This window comes from Ranitomeya imitator, chromosome 2, assembly GCF_032444005.1.
Source record: "Ranitomeya imitator isolate aRanImi1 chromosome 2, aRanImi1.pri, whole genome shotgun sequence".
Lineage (NCBI taxonomy): Eukaryota > Metazoa > Chordata > Amphibia > Anura > Dendrobatidae > Ranitomeya > Ranitomeya imitator.
The window spans coordinates 330150820-330174522 of NC_091283.1; the positions used below are offsets into that span (position 1 = coordinate 330150820).

At 44.4% G+C, this 23703-nt stretch overlaps 1 protein-coding gene across 1 annotated transcript in view; it reads right to left on the reverse strand.

The window, feature by feature from the left end:
• Positions 1-23703, reverse strand: part of LOC138663573 (oocyte zinc finger protein XlCOF6-like) — a 59726-nt gene continuing 36023 nt past the window's right edge. Inside the window, exon 8 of the mRNA XM_069749820.1 lies at positions 1-1577. Within this exon, the coding sequence (XP_069605921.1) occupies positions 157-1577 (1421 nt within the window). The 3' untranslated portion in view covers positions 1-156. The remainder of the gene's footprint in view (positions 1578-23703) is intronic.

Consider the following 23703-nt stretch of genomic DNA (forward strand, 5'->3'; position numbering starts at 1 on the left):
AGAGCTCTGATGTTTATTAACAGCTGATTTCCAAGTAAAATATTTACCACATTAAGAAAATGAGAAAGGCTTCTCCTCTGTGTAACTGCTCTGATGTCTAACAAGATGCACTTTCCGGTTAAAATATTTCCCACATTCTGAACAAAAATAAGGTTTCTACCCTGTGTGGGTTCTCTGATGCCTATCAAGATTTTTTTTCCATTTAAAACATTTCCCACATTCTGAACATGAAAAAGGCCTCTCCCCTTTGTGGGTTCTCTGGTGGCTATCAAGAACCGATTTCCGGTTAAAACATTTCCCACATTCTGTACAGGAAAAAGGTTTCTCCCCAGTGTGGGTTCTTTGGTGTCTATCACGAACCGATTTCCGGTTAAAACATTTCCCACATTCTGAACAGGAAAAAGGCTTTTCCCTTGTGTGAACTCTCTGGTGGTTAACAAAATGTGATTTATGTGCAAAACATTTCGGACATTCTGAACATGAAAAAGATTTCTCCCCTGTGTGAGTTCTCTGGTGGATATCAAGAACCGATTTACAGTTAAAACATTTCCCACATTCTGAGCAGGAAAAAGGCTTCTCCTCTGTGTGAGTTCTCTGGTGCCTAACAAGAAACAATTTACAGTTAAAACATTTCCCACATTCTGAACAGGAAAAAGGCTTATCCACTGTGTGAGTTCTATGATGCTTAACAAGAATCGATTTCCTGCTAAAACATTTCCCACATTCTGAACAGGAAAAAGGCTTCTCCCCTGTGTGAGTTCTCTGGTGAGTAACAAAATTTGATTTTTGTGCAAAACATTTCTCACATTCTGAACATGAAAAAGGTTTCGCTCCTGTGTGAATTCTCTGGTGAGTAACAAGCTCTGATTTCGATTTAAAACATTTCCCACATTTTAAACATGAAAAAGGCTTCTCCCCTGTGTGAGTTCTTTGGTGTATAAGAAGATTACCTTTCTGGATAAAACATTTCCCACATTCTGAACAGGAAAAAGGCTTCTCCCCTGTGTGAACTCTCTGGTGGTTAACAAAACGTGATTTATGTGCAAAAGATTTCTGACATTCTGAACATGAATAAGATTTCTCCCCTGTGTGAGTTCTCTGGTGGCTATCAAGAACTGATTTCCGGTTAAAATATTTCCCACATTCTGAACAGGAAAAAGGCTTCTCCCCTGTGTGAGTTCTCTGGTGCCTAACAAGAAACGATTTCCAGTTAAAACATTTCCCACATTCTGAACAGGAAAAAGGCTTCTCCCCTGTGTGAGTTCCCTGGTGCTTAACAAAATGTGATTTCAGTGTAAAATATTTCCCACATTCCGAACATGAAAATGACTTCTTTGCTTTAAGAGCAGTTTGTATTTTAATGCCTATTTTGTGACTTTTATTTTCCTTAGTAGTCAGTAATGAATCAGAAGATGGGACCTGTTTCATAGGACCAGATGACAGATCTTTGCTATGAATAGATGATGGTATATCTGGAGTAATAGCAATCACTTCAGTTGTATATTGTAGGATCTCAGGATCATCCGATTTAAAATTTGAAGATGTCAGCTGTCCCACTGATCTCCTGGTACAGTCATCTGCTAAGATAAAAAACTATTATTTTTAATAAAATATCCTTGAGTTTTATACTTTTGAACATTTCTACTTAACACCCAAGGGTGGTTTGCATGTTAATGACCGGGCCAATTTTTACAATTCTGATCACTGTCCCTTTATGAGGTTATAACTCTGGAACGCTTCAACGGATCCTGATGATTCTGACATTGTTTTCTCGTTACATACTGTACTTCAATATAGTGGTAAAATTTCTTTGATATTACCTGCGTTTATTTGTAAAAAAAACAAAATTTGGTGAAAATTTCGCAATTTTCCAACTTTGAATTTTTATGCCTTTAAATCACAGAAATACAGTACAGACCAAAAGCTTGGACATACCTTCCCATTTAAAGATTTTTCTGTATTTTCATGACTATGAAAATTGTACACTCACACTGAAGGCATCAAAACTATGAATTAACACATGTGGAATTATACACTTAACAAAAAAGTGTGAAACAACTGAAAATATGTCTTATATTCTAGGTTCTTCAAAGTAGCCACCTTTTGCTTTGATGACTGCTTTGCACACTCTTGGCATTCTCTTGATGACCTTCAAGAGATAGTCACCGGAAATGGTTTTCACTTCACAGGTGTGCCCTGTCAGGTTTAATAAGTGGGATTTTTTTGCCTTATAAATGGGGTTGGGACCATCAGTTGTGTTGTGCAGAAGTCTGGTGGATAGACAGCTGATAGTCCTACTGAATAGACTGTTAAAATTTGTATTATGGCAAGAAAGCAGCAGCTAAGTAAAGAAAAACGAGTGGCCATCATTACTATAAGAAATGAAGGTCAGTCAGTCCGAAAAATTGGGGAAACTTTGAAAGTGTCCCCAAGTGCAGTGGCAAAAACAACCAAGCGCTACAACGGGTTCACATGAGGACCGCCACAGGAAAGGAAGACCAAGAGTCAGCTCTGCTTCTGAGGATAAGTTTATCCGAGTCACCAGCCTCAGAAATTGCAGGTTAACAAACAGCTCAGATTAGAGACCAGGTCAATGCCACACAGAGTTCTAGCAGCAGACACATCTCTACAATAACTGTTAAGAGGAGACTTTATGCAGCAAGCCTTCATGGTAAAATAGCTGCTAGGAAACCACTGCTAAGGACAGGCAACAAGCAGAAGAGACTTGTTTTAGCTAAAGAACACAAGGAATGGACATTAGACCAGTGGAAATCTGTGCTTTTGGTCTGATGAGTTCAAATTTAAGATCTTTGGTTCCAACCACCGTGTGTTTATGCGACGCAGATGGACTCTACATGCCTGGTTCCCACCATGAACCATGGAGGAGGAGGTGTGATGGTGTGGGGGTGCTTTGCTGGTGACACTGTTGGGGATTTATTCAAAATGGAAGGCATACTGAAACAGCATGGGTACCACAGCATCTTGCAGCGGAATGCTATTCCATCCAGTTTACGTTTAGTTGGACCATCATTTATTTTTCAACAGGACAATGACCCCAAACACACCTCCTGGCTGTAAGGGATATTTGACCAAGGAGGAGAGTGATGGGGTGCTACGCCAGATGACCTGGCCTCCACAGTCACCAGACCTGAACCCAATCGAGATGCTTTGGGGTGATCTGGAATGCAGAGTGAAGGCAAAAGGGCCAACAAGTGAAAAGCATCTCTGGGAACTCCTTCAAGATTGTTGGAAGACCATTCCCGGTGACTACCTCTTGAAGCTCATCAAGAGAATGCCAAGAGTGTGCAAAGCAGTCATCAAATCAAAAGGTGGCTACTTTGAAGAACTTAGAATATAAGCCATAATTTCAGTTGTTTCACACTTTTTTGTTAAGTATATAATTCCACATGTGTTAATTCATTGTTTTGATGCCTTCAGTGTGAATGTACAATTTTCATAGTCATAAAAATACAGAAAAATCTGTAAATGAGAAGGTGTGTTGAGTTCCCGCCTCTGCACAGTGGGAATCTCGAACCATCTCCGCTGCTGTCTCCCATTCTTCTCCAGCCGCAGTGGAGTCTGCTCAGCAGAGACATCGTTCCCAGCATCTAGCTCAGGCTAATACTGGACAACTGGTTACTACTGCCCTTCCAGGCTCTGTTCTTGTAGCCAGCAATGTTCAGCAGCGAGCAAGTCTTTCTGGGACTAAGTCCAGATTTTCCCTTTCTGAGCATGCTCACGGGATGACCTCCCATTGGAGGTCGGGGGTCACATGCTTAGATACTGCAGCTAATCCCATTGGTCCTCTAGGAAGGTCCTAAAGGTGTTCTTCTTCTGTGGCAGACTCCCATTGGTCCTTCTTGGAAGGTCTTGAACTTGCTGCAGCTATAAAAGGTTTGCATGGCCACACGGCCATGCGCTAGTATACAATTGTTATTGTGTGTGTGTTGATAAGTGCAAGTCGTTCCTTAAAAAACCCATCCCTTGTGTATGACTGTTCACGTAAGGTGTATGGCTGCAATATAGCGCCCGGCTGAACTCACAGTTTTAACACACAAAACAGCGTCTAACTGCTGTGACCGCCAGTGCAGCGCCGTGCGCTATTAGAGCGCTTACCTTACCCAAGTCTGGGTGGTTAGTGGCAGTGATCCAGAACACTGCCCCCAAATATGCAAATGCATGTAGAGGAGCTGCGGAGACACCATCACGTGTTTCTCAATGCAGGCAGTGAATAGCCAGGCCTTTCCCTGGGAAGGAACAACCAAGGGAAGGGCAGCATCCAATAAAGGAAAACCACCTATGCCAAGCATGGTATCCATCCACAGACAGCTGTTTCGGAGTTTTTTCCCCATCATCAGTGTGGAGTAGGAAACTGGCTATCAGGAGCAGTACCTAGTAGAAAGTCTATAAAGGCACGGATGATTGACCTCGTGGAGGTCAAAACATCCAACACCGCGGAGACACCATCACGTGTTTCTCAACGCAGTGATCCAGAACACTGCCCCCAAATATGCAAATGCAAGTAGAGGAGCTGCGGAGACACCATCACGTGTTTCTCAACGCAGGCAGTGAATAGCCAGGCCTTTCACCGGGAAGGAACAACCAAGGGAAGGGCAGCATCCAATAAAGGAAAACCACCTATGCCAAGCATGGTATCCATCCACAGACAGCTGTTTCGGGGTTTTTTCCCCATCATCAGTGTGGAGTAGGAAACTGGCTATCAGGAGCAGTGCCTAGTAGAAAGTCTATAAAGGCACGGATGATTGACCTCGTGGAGACCAAAACATCCAACACCGCGGAGACACCATCACGTGTTTCTCAACGCAGTGATCTAGAACACTGCCCCCAAATATGCAAATGCATGTAGAGGAGCTGCGGAGACACCATCACATGTTTCTCAACGCAGGCAGTGAATAGCCAGGCCTTTCCCCGGGAAGGAACAACCAAGGGAAGGGCAGCATCCAATAAAGGAAAACATCCAATAAAGGAAAACCACCTATGCCAAGCACGGTATCCATCCACAGACAGCTGTTTCAGGGTTTTTTCCTCTCATCAGTGTGGAGTAGGAAACTGGCTATCAGGAGAAGTGCCTAGTAGAAAGTCTATAAAGGCACGAGGTCAATCATCCGTGCCTTTATAGACTTTCTACTAGGCACTGCTCCTGATAGCCAGTTTCCTACTCCACAACACTGCCCCCAAATATGCAAATGCATGTAGAGGAGCTGCGGAGACACCATCATGTGTTTCTCAACGCAGGCAGTGAATAGCCAGGCCTCTCCCCGGGAAGGAACAACCAAGGGATAGAGTTCTGTGGTTCCTTGCTTGCGCTCTCTGTGCGGTACCGCGACCCTGTGACTTAACAGGGATCGCTTTCTTCATACAGGGTGAAGTTAACCCATGTGTGTATCCTCATTGTACCGCCATATAGTCCGTCATTACTTAGCAGCAGGTTCCATCTCTGCACGGTGGACCCCGGGCTGCGAACGCACCTAATTATATCTATTTAATTATTTGGTGCGTTCCGCTAGCCCTAACATTGTTCTAGCACCAGGGTCTGGCTAGTAATGACGGACAAACAGCAATCTTTGCAGTACATCCAGCAGCTGGAGGGTAGGTTGGCGGCTCTTGAGCGCACACCCTCAGCTGTGGATGTAACCGCAGTTGCTGTTCAGGCTGCTAGCGTGGCAGCAGCAACCTTGTCCACTGCCACCCCTGTTCCGACTCTATCTCGCCTCCCGCTGCCAGAAAATTTTTCTGGTGATAGTAAATCTTGTAGGGGTTTCGTGAGTCAGTGCTCTATTCATCTCGAGCTTCTGGCCGCACGTTGCCCCACAGAGCGGGCTAAGGTGGGATTTATTGTAACCATGTAAAGAGAAAAACACCTCCGCACAGCTGCAACAACTCAGAACGCCATATCAGATAGCCAAGCAATGCTCAGGACCCGTAGAAGCGCGAAACGGCCGTCGTCCGTCATCCTCCACACCCCTCCCTGCTAAGTCTGTCAATGCTTTGAATAAAGGATTGGATTTTACAAGATCGGTGAGTGCGTTCCTTTCTCTTCTTCCGTATTTGGATAAGGTGGGATTTATTGTGTCTCTCCTGTCGGACAGGGCGTTGGAGTGGGCTACGCCGCTGTGGGAGCGTGGCGATCATGTGGTGCAGAATGCTCCGTTGTTTCTGAGCACTCTGAAACAGGTCTTTTTAGGACCTCGTGTCACCCATGATATGGCGCTCCAACTGTTGGCATTAACTCAGGGCTCGTACTTGGTCAGCCATTTTGCCGTCCACTTTCGCACACTAGCATCTGAGCTGGAGTGGTCGGATAAAGCCCTTATTCCGATATTTTGGAGGGGGCTGGCTGACCACGTGAAGGATGCTCTGGCCACTAGGGAGATTCCAGCCACACTGGAAGAGTTAATAGCAGTGTCTACTCGTATTGAACTCCATTTCCAAGAGCGGAGGTTAGAGCGAGGCCAGTGTAGGCAGAGGTTTCGGCTGGCTCCTACCTTCACCAAACCTTTGGAATCTCCAGTCCAGGCCCCTGAGTCCCATGAGCCTATGGTAGTGTCACGAGCGGGATCTAAGTCCCGGACCGCTCGTGCGCTCCAGGTTTGTCATGTTTGCCAGCAGTCAGGACATCTTGCCACCAGATGTCCCCAGCGGTCGAGGAAACGTCAGTGTCTAGTGGTAGTAGGTGGAGGTACACTAGACATGGCGACGTTTGCCTCCAAATTGTCCTATAAGGGGACAATTACTATAGGCTCATTTTCCCACTCGGTAGAGCCCTGTGTGGATTCTGGGGCGGAGGGCAATTTTATGTCTTCTGCCTTCGCCCAACGTCACGCAATTCCCCTGGTAATGTTAGCTCAACCAGTGACCGTACGAGTGGTAAATGGGTCGACACTGCCCTCACAGATAACACACCAGACCATCCCTTTCACTCTGTCCATGTCGCATCTCATCAGGAGATTATATATCTGCTTGTCATTCCTGAGGGAATTGACGAGGTCCTGTTGGGGATGCCTTGGCTACGGTACCACTCTCCTCATATTGAGTGGTCCACAGGCAGAATTTTGGGATGGGGTGAATCTTGTGGGGGTAGATGTCAGAGGGAATGTGTTCAGGTTGCTACTACTGAGGTACCCGCAGATCTATCCTCTCCCAAAGCAATATTGGCCCTATGCAGACGTGTTCTCCAAAAGAGCTGCGGAGACCCTTCCGCCTCACCGCCCCTATGACTGTCCTATTGACCTCTTGCCTGGTGCTGAGCCTCCCCGGGGTCGAGTCTATCCGTTATCTCTCCCGGAGACAGAGGCAATGTCACAGTACATCAAGGAAAATTTAGCAAGAGGATTCATTAGGAAGTCAATGTCACCTGCAGGGGCTGGGTTCTTCTTCGTGCAGAAGAATGGGGAACTACTTCCATGCACAGATTACAGGGATCTTAACGCCATCACCGTTAAGAATAAGTATCCTTTGCCCCTGATATCTGAGCTCTTTGATAGGCTTCGGGGAGCAAGGGTATTTACAAAATTAGATCTGCGGGGTGCTTACAACCTGATTCGCATCCGTGAGGGGGACGAATGGAAGATGGCTTTTAACACCAGGGATGGGCACTATGAATATCTGGTGATGCCTTTCGGGCATTGTAATGCCCCAGCCGTTTTCCAAGACTTTGTGAACGACATCTTCCGGGATATGCTCTCCACCTTGGTCGTAGTCAATCTGGATGATATTCTCATCTACTCTCCAGATATTGACTCCCACCGGACAGATGTTTGCAAAGTCTTCGACCTCCTACGGGCAAACTCCCTCTATGCCAAGTTGGAGAAGTGTGTGTTCGAGCAGGAGTCCCTACCTTTCCTAGACTATATCATCTCCGCCCAGGGATTGGCTATGGATCCTGCCAAACTACAGGCTGTGATGGACTGGCAGGAACCCCATTCTCTTAAAGCGGTGCAGCGCTTTATGGGGTTCATTAATTACTATCGCCAGTTCATTGCACACTTCTGAACTTTGGTAGCTCCCTTGGTTGCTCTCACCAAGAAGGGAGCAAATCCCAAATTGTGGTCTGAGGAGGTCTCCAAGGCCTTTCTCTCCATCAAGTCTCACTTCGCTAGCGCTCCCATCCTGCATCGCCCCTATGTAGATAAGCCATTTATAATGGAGGTGGATGCCTCATCTGTTGGTGCTGGAGCAGTCCTTTTCCAAAAGGATGCTCAAGGTCGGAAGCATCCTTGCTTCTTCTTTTCTAAGACCTTCTCACCAGCAGAGAGGAATTATTCCATCGGGGACAGGGAGTTGCTAGCCATGAAGTTGGCCTTCTCGGAGTGGAGACATCTCTTGGAGGGAGCTCGTTTTCCCTTCCAAGTCTTCACAGATCACAAAAATTTGTTGTACCTGCAGACAGCCCAGCGGTTAAATTCTCGCCAGGCCAGATGGTCCTTGTTCTTCTCCCGGTTTCATTTCACCCTTCATTTTCTTTCCAGGGAGAAGAACATTCGTGCCCACGCTCTCGCTCCGTTGTATCATCTGTGGAGGAAGAAGAGGAGCCTCGGCTTATTGTCCCAACTGAGAGCCTGAGAACTGTGGCCCTGGTTTCGCCTCCAGGCAAGACTTTTGTACCATCCAGTTTGCGTCCGGAGGTTCTTTCTTGGGCTCATTCTTCCACGGTGGGTGGACATTTTGGGTCCAAAAGGACATCTGAGTTACTGGCGAGGACATACTGGTAGCTGCATATGGCTCGTGATGTCGCAGACTATGTTCGGGCGTGTGTCTCTTGTGCCAAGAACAAGTCTCCTCGGCAACGGCCAGCTGGGTTGCTTTACCCCCTGCCGGTGGCAGACAGGCCCTGGGAGATGGTCGGGATGGACTTTGTGGTGGGCTTACCCAAGTCTTGTAGCTGCACCATTATCTGGGTGGTCACCGACCATTTTTCCAAAATGGTTAATTTGGTGCCTCTTCCACGGCTACCTTCTGCCCGGGTTCTGGCAGCGTTGTTCATCAGGCATATCTTTCGCCTACACGGTATGCCGGACAAAATTGTCAGCGACCGGGGTCCCCAGTTTGCGTCTCGATTCTGGAGAGAGCTTTGTCATCTACTCAGCATTGAGTTGAATCTCTCTTTGGCATATCATCCCGAGACAAATAGGTTGGTTGAGAGGGCCATCCAGACCCTGGTCACATATTTACGACATTTTGTTTCTGCCAGGCAGGATGACTGGGCATCCTTGTTACCGTGGGCAGAGTTTGCGCTTAACAACGCCGTAGCCGACTCCACCAGTCAGACTACATTCCTCCTAAATTACGGCCAGCATCCGCGTGTCCCTGTGCCCATGCCTGTGTCTTCCACTGACTCCAGGGTGGCAGACTGGGCTGTGGAGGCACGGGACATTTGGGACCGCACTCAGGATGCCATTCGGGCCTCCAAGGAGAGAATGAGGACCTCCGCCGATGCACATCGGCGCCCCGCTCCGACTTTTGCTCCTGGCGACTTGGTGTGGCTCTCCGCCCGTAACATCAGGCTGTGCGTTGAGTCCACTAAGTTTGCACCTCGCTACTTGGGTCCCTTCAAGGTCCTCGAACAGGTTAATCCTGTGGTCTACCGTCTGGCCCTTCCTCCACGCCTGGGTATCATGTGTCCCTCTTGAAGCCTGTATACATGTCCCGATTTTCCGAGTCATCTGCCGGGACATCGGGTTCGTCTACGGACGATTACGAGGTGAACGCTATTTTGGGGTGCAAGGTGGTACGTGGCAAAAAATTCTATTTGGTGGATTGGAAGGGTTATGGCCCAGAGGACAGGGAGCCTGCTGAACACATTCGAGCTCCACAGCTCATTGCGGCCTTTGAGCGTAGCGAGGTCCAAGGAGGGGGGGGGGCCCTAGGAGGGAAGTAATGTTAGGTGTCGAGTTCCCGCCTCTGCACTGGGGGAATCTCGAACCATCTCCGCTGCGGTCTCCCACAGTGGAGTCTGCTCAGCAGAGACGTCGGTCCCAGCGTCTAGCTCAGGCTAATACTGGACGACTGGTTACTACTGCCCTTCCAGGCTCTGTTCTTGTAGCCAGCAATGTTCAGCAGCGAGCAGGTCTTTCTGGGACTAAGTCCAGATTTTCCCTTTCTGAGCATGCTCACGGGATGACCTACTATTGGAGGTCAGGGGTCACATGCTTAGATACTGCAGCTAATCCCATTGGTCCTCTAGGAAGGTCCTAAAGGTGTTGTTCTTCTGTGGCAGACTCCCATTGGTCCTTCTCGGAAGGTCTTGTACTTGCTGCAGCTATAAAAGGTTTGCATGACCGCACGGCCATGCGCTAGTATACAATTGTTATCGTGTGTGTGTTGATGACTGCAAGTCGTTCCTTAAAAAACCCATCCCTTGTGTATGACGGTTCGCGTAAGGTGTATGGCTGCAATCTAGTGCCTGGCTGAACTCACAGCTTTAACACACGAAGCAGCATCTAACTGCTGTGACCACCAGTGCAGCGCCGTGCGCTATTAGAGCGCTTACCTTACCCAAGTCTGGGTGGTTAGTGGCGTCCGCTAGTGTGGCACAGCATGCACTTCTGTGCATATTAGTTACCTCTGATAACCCAATTGTGGTGTTGATCGCAAGAGGTCTACACTAACTCTAATCCTGTGTCCTGGGATAGAGTTCTGTGGTTCCTTGCTTGCGCTCTCTGTGCGGTACCGCGACCCTGTGACTTAACAGGGATCGCTTTCTTCATACAGGGTGAAGTTAACCCATGTGTGTATCCTCATTGTACCGCCATATAGTCCGTCATTACTTAGCAGCAGGTTCCATCTCTGCACGGTGGACCCTGGGCTGGGAACGCACCTTATTATATCTATTTATTTGGTGTGTTCCGCTAGCCCTAACAAGGTGTGTCCAAACTTTTGGTCTGTAATGTATGTCACACAAAATACTTAATAAATAACATTTCCCACATGTCTACTTTACATCAGCACAAATTTGGAACCAATTTTTTTTGTTAGTAAGTTATAAGGGTTAAAAGTTGACCAGCAATTTCTCATTTTTACAACACCATTTGTTTTTAGGGACCACATCACATTTGAAGTCACTTTGAGGGGTCTATATGATAGAAAATACCAAAGTGTGACACCTTTCTAAAAACTGCACATCTCAAGGTGCTCAAAACCATATTTAAGAAGTTTATTAACCCTTCAGGTGTTTCACAGGAATTTTTGGAATGTTTAAAAAAAAATGAACATTTAATTTTTTTTCACAAAAAAGTTAATTCAGCTCCAATTTGTTTTATTTTACCCAGGGTAAAAGGAGAAAATGGACCAAAAAAGTTGTTGTACAATTTGTCCTGAGTACGCTGATACCCCAAATGTGGGGGCAAACCGTTGTTTGGGCGCATGGCAGAGCTCGGAAGAGAAGGGGCGCCGTTTGACTTTTCAATACAAAATTGACTGGAATTGAGATGGGATGCCATGTCGCGTTTCGAGAGCCCCTGATGTGCCTAAACATTGAACCCCCCCCCCCCACAAGTGACACCATTTTGGAAAGACCCCCTTAGGAACTTATCTAGATGTGTTGTGAGAACTTTTGGGCGCATGGCAGAGCTTGGAAGGGAAGGAGCACCTTTTGGAATATAGACTTAGATGGAATGGTCTGCAGGCGTCACATTGCGTTTGCAGAGCCCCTGATGTACCTAAACAGTAGAAACCCCCCACAAGTGACCCCATATTGGAAACTAGACCCCCCCAAGGAACTTATCTAGATGTGTTGTGAGTACTTTGAACCCCCAAGTGTTTCACTACAGTTTATAACACAGAGCCGTGAAAATAAAAAATCTTTTTCCAGAAAAATTATTTTTTAGCTCCCGGTTTTGTATTTTCCCAAGGGTAACAGGACAAATTGGACCCCAAAAGTTGTCAAATTTGTCCTGAGTACGCTGATACCCCATATGTTGTGGTAAACCCCTGTTTGGGCACACAGGAGAGCTTGGAATGGAAGGAGCACTGTTTTACTTTTTCAACACAGAATTGGCTGGAATTGATATCGGTCACACCCCTAACCCTAATCCCAACCCTAACCACACCCCTAACCCGAACATGCCCCTAACCCTAATCCCAACTACACCCCTAACCCCAACACACCCTTAACCCCAACGCACCACTAATCCCAACCCTAACCACACCCCTAACTCCAACACACCCTAATCCCAAACATAACCCCAACCACACCCTAATCCCAACCGTAAATGTAATCCAAACCCTAACTTTAGCCCCAACCCAAGCCCTAACTTTAGCCCCAACCCTAAATTTGGCACCAACCCCAACCCTAATTGGAGCCCTAACTCTAACTTTAGCCCCAACCCTAACCCTATTGGGAAAATGGAAATAAATACATTTTTTTAATTTTATTATTTTTCCCTAACTAAGGTGGTGATGAAGGGGGGTTTGATTTACTATTTATAGTGTTTTTTTTAGCGGATTTTTATGATTGGCAGCCGTCACACACTAAAAGACGCTTTTTATTGCAAAAAATAGATTTTGCGTCTCCACATTTTGAGAGCTATAATTTTTTCCATATTTTGGTCCACAGAGTCAGGTGAGGTCTTGTTTTTGGCAGGACGAGTTGACGTTTTTATTGGTACTATTTTCAGGCACGTGACTTTTTTGATCGCTTTTTATTCTGATTTTGGGTGGCGTTTATACCGTTCCACGTTTGGTAAAATTGATAAAGCAGTTTTATTCTTCGGGTCAGTATGATTGCAGCGATATGTATAATTTGTTTATGTTTTGGTGCTTTTACACGATAAAAACTATTATATAAAAAATTTTTATTTTTGCATTGCTTTATTCTGAGGACTAAAGCTTTTTATTTTTTCGCTGATGATGCTGTATGGCGGCTCGTTTTTTGCGGGACAAGATGACGTTTTCAGTGTTACCATGGTTATTTATATCCGTCTTTTTGATCGCGTGTTATTCCACTTTTTATTTGGCGGTATGGTAATAAAGCATTGTTTTTTGCCTCTTTTTTTTTTTTCGGTGTTCACTGAAAAGGTTAACTAGTGGGACAGTTTTATAGGTCGAGTCGTTACGGATGCGGCGATACTAAATATGTGTACTTTTATTGTTTTTTTAATTTAGATAAAGAAATGTATTTATTGGAACAATATTTTTTTTTCTTTAATTAGGATTTTTTTTTTTACACATGTATATATATATTTTTTTTACTTTATAACATTGCCCCAGGGGAAGGCATCACAGTATAGTGTCAGATCGCTGATCTGACACTTTGCAGTGCACTGCGTCAGATCAGCGATCTGACAGGCACTGCAGGGAGGTTTGCTGGTGCCTGCTCTGAGCAGGCACTTGTAAGCCAGCTCCCTGCAGGACCCTGCAGGAGCCCCATGGCCATTTTGGATCTGGGGCCTGCAGGGAGGAGGAGGTAGTAGACCCTCTGAACAACGCAATCACATCTCGTTGTTCCGAGGGTCTCAGGGAAGCATACAGGGAGCCCCATCCCTGCGCGATGCTTCCCTATGCCGCCAGAACGCTGCGGGGGTTAATGTGCCAGGAGCGGTCTGTGACTGCTCCTGGCACATAGTGCCGGATGTCAGCTGTAATAATCAGCTGACACCCGGCGGCGCTCGGCCGTGCTCCTCCCTGAGAGCGCGGCTGATCGCCTATGACATACTATTCCGTCCCTGGGAATTAAGTCCCAGGTCACCTCGATGGGATAGTACGTCATATGGCAGAAAGGGGTTAAACTGTCCATAAAAATGGCAAGCTATGTAAAAAACTTTATTTGCCAAGACAATGACAGTTCACAGTCTAAGGACTCATAATCACTTGCGAGAAATACGGACAAGTGCAATCCGATAAAAAAAAAAAAATCGGATTGCACTCAGACCAATGTTATTCAATAGGTGACATCTCATTTGCGAGTTTTTTCTCAGTAATATCTCACAGTCAAAGAATACACTTGGGGTAAATTAAACTAGACTCACAGAAAAAATCCCCCAAAGAGCCACTAAGAGAAGGGGATCGGCCCGGTGGTGCAGCTGTCTACCATGCCAATGTGCTGCTGTCTTATTGCAAGCTAAGTAACCCTTTGTTATCTGGATGTACTCCTGATGAACCCCTTTTCATCAGAAGGGGAGAAACGCGTTGAGTAGAAAAGGGATATGTTTATTAACCTCTGTATGAGATAGAAGGTGGTTTATGGATCTGGTCAGCACGTGGGTCACAACAAACAAATATGTGGGGACGGCATGTGGCTACTTTGCATTGATTATTTAATGAGAGCTGCAGCTTGATCCCTCTATGGCTGTATGGGGTATGCTTGACATTTCAGCAAATACATCTTCCCTATTGTCATCACAGTATCTGGTGACCGTAATACATATATAGCTAGACCAAGATCACATATGTATTTTTAGTCTCTTTGTAACATCCCTACCTGCTGTTTATATCATCTTGCCTGAATAATGATCTTTATGTATATATATAAGGAGTAAGGGACACAGACTACCAAGTCAGGTGAGATCCCTAGATCTAGTCAGATATTTTACTGACATATTCATGCCCTTTCAAGCTATCCATATTTAATTATTGTTTAAGTGAGATTTTCTCTCCTGACCCTATTAGGGCACAATAGGGATAGCAGGGTTAGCCGACGAGGAGCGGGGGCGCCACGGCGCAGGATAATAGGGTGCCAACCTCCGCTGGCAGGTAGGGAGCATTGAGAAAGTTTAGGGCGAGGCACTACCCGGCCTTTTCTGTAGTACGCTTGCATCCAATGGTGATGGTGTTGTCAAGTGCACATTTATGGTCTTATAATATATATTAATAAAGGATAAATTTTAGTGTATTTTTTCTTTTTTGGGGGGATTTTTTCTGTGAGTCGAGTTTTTTCTCAGCCAAAATCAGACTGATAAAAAAAAAAAATCGCATAGCACTCGCACCATGTGAGTGCTGTCCAATTTTTACTCCCCAGTGTCCTTTGAAAAGCCGGCAATTCATGTGCGGCATACAGTAAAATCACACTGGCATATTGAGAATAGGAAAGATTGAATAGGATATATAGTATATATATATATATATATATATATAGTGTCTAACAGGCTATGTAATATAATAATGAAATGTTCAAATAACTGTAGTAAGTCAATGGATCAATCTCCCTGAGAATCGAATCATATATAGATCCCCACCTGACAATTGTCATATATACAAAATATAAACATTTATGTACATTAGTTAGGACTGCTCTATATGGGTATACCTTGACGATTGGTGGAGCAGCTTAGTATACATTTTTTTGCAAAAAAAAGTATCAACTAAATACCCTGTTTTTTTTCCATTTTTTGACTAGTACTTTCTCATTACTGTGATTTTTTTACAACAGAGTATTTTTGACCTCATTGTGCTCTTTTGTGTCTTCAAGTTTCTTGGTGGTGTGAACATGTTCCTACAGACTTGTTCAATGTGCAAGTAGCCCATGTGTTTCTGGTTCTATAATTGTTCTCTTGTTTCTACAAGACTTGGGAGTTCACCACTCGTCTGCGGGTCATTTGCACTAAAGCTGTCCCATCTAGCAGGTCCACGTGGATATTACCTCTTTGAACCCTGCTTATACAGGTACTATACAGATGATCAGGTTTTTAAATACATCAGATAGGGATTATATACATTAGTTAGGACTGCTCTATTATGGGTATACCTTGACGATTGGTGGAGCAGCTTAGTGTACATTTTTTTTGCAAAAAACGTATCAACTAAATACTCTGTTTTTTTCCATTTTTTGACTAGCACTTGCTCATTACTGTGATTTTTTTTACAACAGAGTATTTTGACCTCATTGTGCTCTTTTGTGTCTTCAAAATATAAACATGCATGAATCAATGTATGAAGTCATAGATCACCAGAGTGGAGACAGTCCATCAGAGGCTCAAACAACCAATGCAAACACTCAGAATGTGTTTGTAACAAAATACTAAGGCAGAAATAAGCCAAATAGGGATCACATGTGTGAACAAGCCCCATGGTGAACTGACAGTCACCAAGTTTCTCAACAAAGACGGCACAAATATCTAAACATACTAAGTCAGCATGCCCTAGCTCTGCACAACGCATGTCGCTGCCTCAAAGCAGCTTCATCAGGGAAAGTTGTCATAGTGTGAGTCAGAACCCGATTTATAGAAAGCAAGTGCACTTGCTAATCACTCAGGGAACGCCAACACGTGCAAGTGTTTACAATCAGATGGAGAGAAAGTCCAGTGGCCAATGCGCACGTGCTAATTCAATCATGTGCGATCCAGGAAAAGAGGCGACTGTGTGTCAAATGCTGGAGCCAAGCATCCGGCCATCAGTGCGCATGCGCAAATTGGTCCCATACATTCCGCAGTGCCTGGGAAGAATGGTTTGCGTACCAACTACCGGAACAAACAGTGCAATCAGCAAAGCACCAGCGCAGGTTAAGTAAGTAGGTGACATATCAGAAAAAACAGTATTATTTATTTAACCTCTTTCTGACACTAGACGTACTACCCGTCGAGGTGGTATGGGCCGTATGACCACCGATGGGATAGTGTGTCTAACGCGATCAGCCGCACTCACGGGGGGAGCGCGGCCGGGTGTCCGCTGACTATCGCAGCTCACATCCGGCACTGTGTGCCAGGAGCGGTCACGGACCGCTCCTGGCACATTAACCCCTGGAACACTACGATCAAAGATGATCACAGCGTTCCGGCGGCACAGGGAAGCATCGCGCTGTGATAGCGTAAATAATAAAAAATAATAAAAAATAATAATTTTATAATATATAGTGTTTAACAGGCTATGTAATATAGTAATGAAATGTTCAAATAACTGTAGTAAGCCAACAGATCAATCTCCCTTATCATATATAAATACCCACCTGACAATTGTCATATATGCAAAATATAAACATGCATGAATCAATGTATGAAGTCATAGATCACCAGAGTGGAGACAGTCCATCAGAGGCTCAAACACACATGCAAACACTCAGAATGTGTTTGTAACAAAATACTAAGGCAGAAATAAGCCAAATAGGGATCACATGTGTGAACAAGCCCCATGGTGAACTGACAGTCACCAAGTTTCTCAACAAAGACCGCACAAATATCTAAACATACTTACTAAGTCAGCATGCCCTAGCTCTGCCCAACGCGTGTCGCTGCCTCAAAGCAGCTTCATCAGGGTAACTGTCATAGTGTGAGTCAGAACCCGATTTATAGAAAGCAAGTGCACTTGCTAATCACTCAGGGAACGCCAACACGTGCGAGTGTTTACAATCAGATGGAGAGAAAGTCCAAAGGCCAATGCGCACGCGCTAATTCAATCATGTGCGATCCAGGAAAAGAGGCGAGAAAGGGATTAGAGGGAGATATTGAGACAGGGAAGGGATAGCAGAGGGATAAGGTAATGAAGGATAATAGAGATCAACTCTTTGGAACACGGTGCATTTTTTGTTGCTTGGTTCCCTCACCCATATTCCCCATGAAAGGTATGCCAACTTTTGCTCTGCACAGTTTGTGTATGCCATCCAAATGTGCTTACTAGGTGTTGTATGTTTCATTGTTTATTTTTGTATTAATTTCTTTTATTTATTTATAAAAAAAAAAGAAGAAAAAAAGATAGATAAGGAGAGGAAAAGACGAAAAAAAAGAAATTTTTCTCAAAAAAATTTTTTTTCTAATTTTTTCATTCATTTTTTCTTGTGGTTGTGACCTTTAACCCCTTTACCCCCAAGGGTGGTTTGCACGTTAATGACCAGGCCAATTTTTACAATTCTGACCACTGTCCCTTTCTGAGGTTATAACACTGGAACACTTCAACGGATCTTGATGATTCTGACAATGTTTTCTCGTGACATATTGTACTTCATGACAGTGGTAAAATTTCTTTGATATTTCCTGCGTTTATTTGTGAAAAAACAGAAATTTGGCGAAAATTTTGAAAATTTCGCAATTTTCCAAATTTGAATTTTTATGCCCTTAAATCACAGAGATATGTCACACAAAATACTTAATAATTAACATTTCCCACATGTCTACTTTATATCAGCACAATTTTGGAACCAAATTTTTTTTTTGTTAGGGAGTTATAAGGGTTAAAAGTTGACCAGCAATTTCTCATTTTTACAACACCATTTTTTTTAGGGTCCACATCACATTTGAAGTCACTTTGAGGGGTCTATATGATAGAAAATACCCAAGTGTGACACCATTCTGAAAACTGCACCCCTCAAGGTGCTCAAAACCACATTCAAGAAGTTTATTAACCCTTCAGGTGTTTCACAGGAATATTTGGAATGTTTAAAAAAAAAATTAACATTTTACTTTTTTTCACAAAAAATTTACTTCAGCTCCAATTTGTTTTATTTTACCAAGGGTAACAGGAGAAATGGGACCCCAAAAGATATTGTAAAATTTGTCCTGAGTATGCTGATACCCCATATGTGGGGGTAAACCACTGGTTGGGTGCATGGCAGAGCTCGGAAGGGAAGGAGCGCCATTTGACTTTCCAATGCAAAATTGACTGGAATTGAGATGGGACGCCATGTCGGGTTCAGAGAGCCCCTGATGTGCCTAAACATTGAAACCCCCCACAAGTGACACCATTTTGGAAAGTAGACCCCCTAAGGAACTTATCTAGATGTGTGGTGAAAACTTTGAACCTCCAAGTGTTTCATTACAGTTTATAACGCAGAGCAGTAAAAATAAAAATTCTTTTTTTTCCCACAAAAATTATTTTTTAGCCCCTAGTTTTGTATTTTCCCAAGGGTAACAGGAGAAATTGGACCCCAAAAGTTGTTGTCCAATTTGTCCTGAGTAAGCTGATACCACTTATGTTGGGGTAAACCCGTTTCTGCGCACGGTAGAGCTCGGAAAGGAAGGAGCACTGTTTTACTTTTTCAACACAGAATTGGCTGGAATTTAGATCGGACGCCATGTCGTGTTTGGAGAGCCCCTGATGTGACTAAACAGTGGAAACCCCCAATTCTAATTTAAACGCTAACCCAAACACACTCCTAACCCTAATCCCAACCAAAACCCTAACCACACCCCTAACCATAATCCCAACCCTAATCCCAACCGTAAATGTAATCTAAACCCTAACTTTAGCCCCAACCCTAACTTTAGCCCCAACCCTAACTTTGGCTCCAATCCTAACCTTAGCCCGAACCCTAACTTTAACCCCAACCCTAACCCTAATGGGAAAATGGAAATAAATACATTTTTTAAAATTTTATTATTTTTCCCTAATTAAGGGGGGTTTGATTTACTTTTATAGCGTGTTTTTTAGCGGATTTTTATGATTGGCAGCCGTCACACACTAAAAGACGCTTTTTATTGCAAAAAAAATAGTTTTTGCGTCTCCACATTTTGAGAGCTATAATTTTTCCATATTTTGGTCTACAGAGTCATGTGAGGCCATTTTTGGGCATGTGATATTTTTTGATCGCTTTTTATTCCGATTTTTGTGAGGTAGAATGAACAAAAACCAGCTATTCATTAATTTTTTGGGGGGAGTGGGCGCTTATACCGTTCCACGTTTGGTAAAATTGATAAAGCAGTTTTATTTTTCGGGTCAGAACAATTACAGCAATACCTCATTTATATCATTTTTTTATGTTTTGGCGCTTTTATACGATAAAACTATTTTAGATAAAAATAATTATTTTTTCATTCGCTTTATTCTGAGGACTATAACTTTTTTATTTTTCGTTGATGATGCTGTATGGTGGCTCTTTGTTTTCGGGACAAGATGACGTTTTCAGCGGTACCATGGTTATTTATATCCGTCTTTTTGATTGCGTGTTATTCTACTTTTTGTTTGGCGGTATGATAATAAAGCGTCGTTTTTTGCCCCCTTTTTTTCACAGTGTTCACTGAAGGGGTTAACTAATGTGACAGTTCTATAGGTCGGGTCGTTACGGACGCGGCGATACTAAATATGTGTAATTTTATTGTTTTTTTTTAAATTTTAGATAAAGTAATATATTAATTGGAACAATATATACAGTATATATATTTTTCTTTATTTAGGATTTTTTTTTTTTTTTTTTACACGTGTATATATTATTTTTTTACATTGCCCCAGGGGGGACATCACATTATAGTGACAGATGGCTGATCTGACACTTTGCAGTGTACTGTGTCAGATCAGCGACCACACAGGCACTGCAGGGAGGCTTCCCGGCGCCTGCTCTGAGCAGGTGCTTGCAATCCACCTCCCTGCAGTACGCGGAAGGCCCCCGTGGCCATTTTGGATCTGGGCCTGCAGGGAGGAGGTAGGAGACCCTCGGAGCAACGCCATCACAGCGCGATGCTTCCCTGCGCCGCCGGAACGCTGCAATCATCTTTGATCGCAGTGTTCCAGGGGTTAATGTGCCAGGAGCGGTCCGTGACCGCTCCTGGCACATAGTGCCGGATGTGAGCTGCGATAGTCAGCGGACACCCAGCCGCGCTCCCCCCGTGAGTGCGGCTGATCGCGTTAGACGTACTATCCCATCGGTGGTAATACGGCCCATACCACCTCGACGGGTAGTACGTCTAGTGTCAGAAAGGTTAAATAAATAATACTGTTTTTTCTGATATGTCACCTACTTACTTTACCTGCGCAGGTGCTTTGCTGATTGCACTTTTTGTTCCGGTATTTGGTACGCAAACCATTCTTCCCAGGCACTGCGGAATGCATGGGACCAATTTGCGCATGCGCACTGATGGCCGGATGCTTGTTTCCGGCATTTGACACACAGTCGCCTCTTTTCCTGGATCGCACATGATTGAATTAGCGCGTGCGCATTGGCCACTGGACTTTCTCTCCATCAGATTGTAAACACTCAGTGGATGCCGCTTGCATGTGTTGGCGTTCCCTGAGTGATTAGCAAGTGCACTTGCTTTCTATAAATCGGGTTCTGACTCACACTATGACAGTTACCCTGATGAAGCTGCTTTGAGGCAGCGACACGCGTTGGGCAGAGCTAGGGCATGCTGACTTAGTAAGTATGTTTGGATATTTGTGTGGTCTTTGTTGAGATACTTGGTGATTGTCAGCTCACCATGGGGCTTGTTCCCACATGTGATCCTTATTCGGCTTATTTCTGCCTTAGTATTTTGTTACAAACACATTCTGAGTGTTTGCATGTGTGTTTGAGCCTCTGATGGACTGTCTCCACTCTGGTGATCTATGACTTCATACATTGATTCATGCATGTTTATATTTTGCATATATGACAATTGTCAGGTGGGTATTTATATATGATTAGGGAGATTGATCCATTGGCTTACTACAGTTATTTGAACATTTCATTACTATATTACATAGCCTGTTAAACACTATATATTATAAAATATTTTTTTTTTTCAGATTTGAAGATTTTTGTAATTTTGCACATTTCCTATTTACCATATATACTCGAGAAAACTTAATGACTCGAGTATTAGCCTAGGGTGGAAAATGCAGCAGCTACCAGTAAATGTCAAAAATAAAATAGATACCAATAAAAGTAAAATTAATTGAGACATCAGTAGATTAAGTGTTTTTGAATATCCATATTGAATCAGGAGCCCCATAAGATGCTCCATACAAAATACACCCCATATAATGCTGCCCAAATGCGGATTATGATCCCATAAGATGCTCCATACAGACATTTGCCCTGTATAATGCTGCACAAATGCTAATTATGGCCCCATAAGATGCTCCATACAGACATTTGCCCCATATAATGCTGCACAAATGCTGATTATGGCCCCATAAGATGCTCCATACAGACATTTGCCCCATATAATGCTGCACAAATGCTGATTATGGCCCCATAAGATGCTCCATACAGACATTTGCCCCATATAATGCTCCACAAATGCAGATTATGACCCCATAAGATGCTCCATACAGACATTTGCCCCATATAATGCTGCACAAATGCTGATTATGGCCCCATAAGATGCTCCATACAGACATTTGCCCCATACAATGCTCCACAAATGCAGATTATGACCCCATAAGATACTCCATACAGACATTTGCCCTGTATAATGCTGCACAAATGCTAATTATGGCCCCATAAGATGCTCCATACAGACATTTGCCCCATATAATGCTGCACAAATGCTGATTATGGCCCCATAAGATGCTCCATACAGTCATTTGCCCCATGTAATGCTCCATAAATGCTGATTATGGCCCCATAAGATGCTCCATATAATGCTACACAAATGCTGATTATGGCCCCATGCGATGCTCCATACAGTCATTTGCCCCATGTAATGTTCCAGAAATGCTGATTATGGCCCCATGCGATGCTCCATACAGACATTTGCCACATGTAATGCTCCATAAATACTGATTATGGCCCCATAAGATGCTCCATACAGTCATTTGCCCCATATGCTATACCATACCAATATACCATAATTTCCCACGGGATCAATAAAGTGTATCGTATCGTATGCTGTTGCTGCGATTAAAAAAAATCACATACTCACCTCTCGTCGCTCAGGCCCCCGGCACTTGCTATATTCACCTGCTCCGCGTTCCACCGCCGCCAGCCGCTGCTACGTTCCCCGTCCACTGCACTGACTGCTCAGGCAGAGGGCGGCACGCACTAATCGCGTCACCACGCCCTCTGACCTGAGCGTCACTGCAGAGGATGCAGAAGATGCATCAGCGGCCGGCGACTGTGGAACGGGGAGCAGGTGAATATAGCGCACTGCTTATACTCACCTGCTCCTGGCGCGGTCCCTGCTTCCCCGGCGCCAGCAGTTTCTTCCTGTAGTGAGAAGTCACATGGTACCGCTCATTACAGTAATGAATATGGACCCCACTCCACTCCCATAGGGGTGGAGCCACATATTCATTACTGTAATAAGCGGTACCATGTGACTGCTCACTACAGGAAGAAGCTGCCGGCACCGGGAAGCAGGGACCGCGCCAGGAGCAGGTGAGTATGCTTAGACAGCTGCCACTGCCACTCCCCTGTCGACCCCTGGGTATGACTCAAGTATAAGCCGAGAGGGGCAATTTCAGCCTAAAAAAATGGACTGAAATTCTCGGCTTATACACGAGTATATACGGTACTTGCCTTTCATTGTCTTGCATGTTGCTCCATCATGATTTTAATTGCTTTTAATTGTATTTTTTGTCTGTGTTGGCATTGTTGTTGTAATAAAGCCTCTTTCTTTTTATTATTGTCTTGTGTGCACTATATTTTGCGCTCTTTTTCTCTACTATCTATAACTCTGGTTGTGCATTGAGTAGCACCTGGCTGTATGGTATATTTGTATTTTATTAAGTGGTGCCCACCTTCTTTCCATTTCAAGTCCTGGTTCCCAGGGAAGCTGCCTAACTGGGATCACCGTCCTTGTGACCAGGGCACTTCAGATAGTCCAGACCCGCAGAAGGATCGGTAGCTTCCCCAACGCAGTGTCATCACAAACTCTGCACATATGGCCTCTCTATATGCTATTCAGGAAAACCAGTCCCAGGAACTTCCAACACAAGGCCTTCAGTGCATGACCTCACCATGTGCTTCCAGGAATCCAATCCACTCCAAGACATTCCAACACACAGGCCATCCAGGACCTCACACTGACCATTCAGGTCCACAAACTCTGAACATGTGACCCAAACCCTGGTCACATTATGTACCTGTAACCACCTCCATAGGTGGGAGGTGTGTGTGGTTAGTCA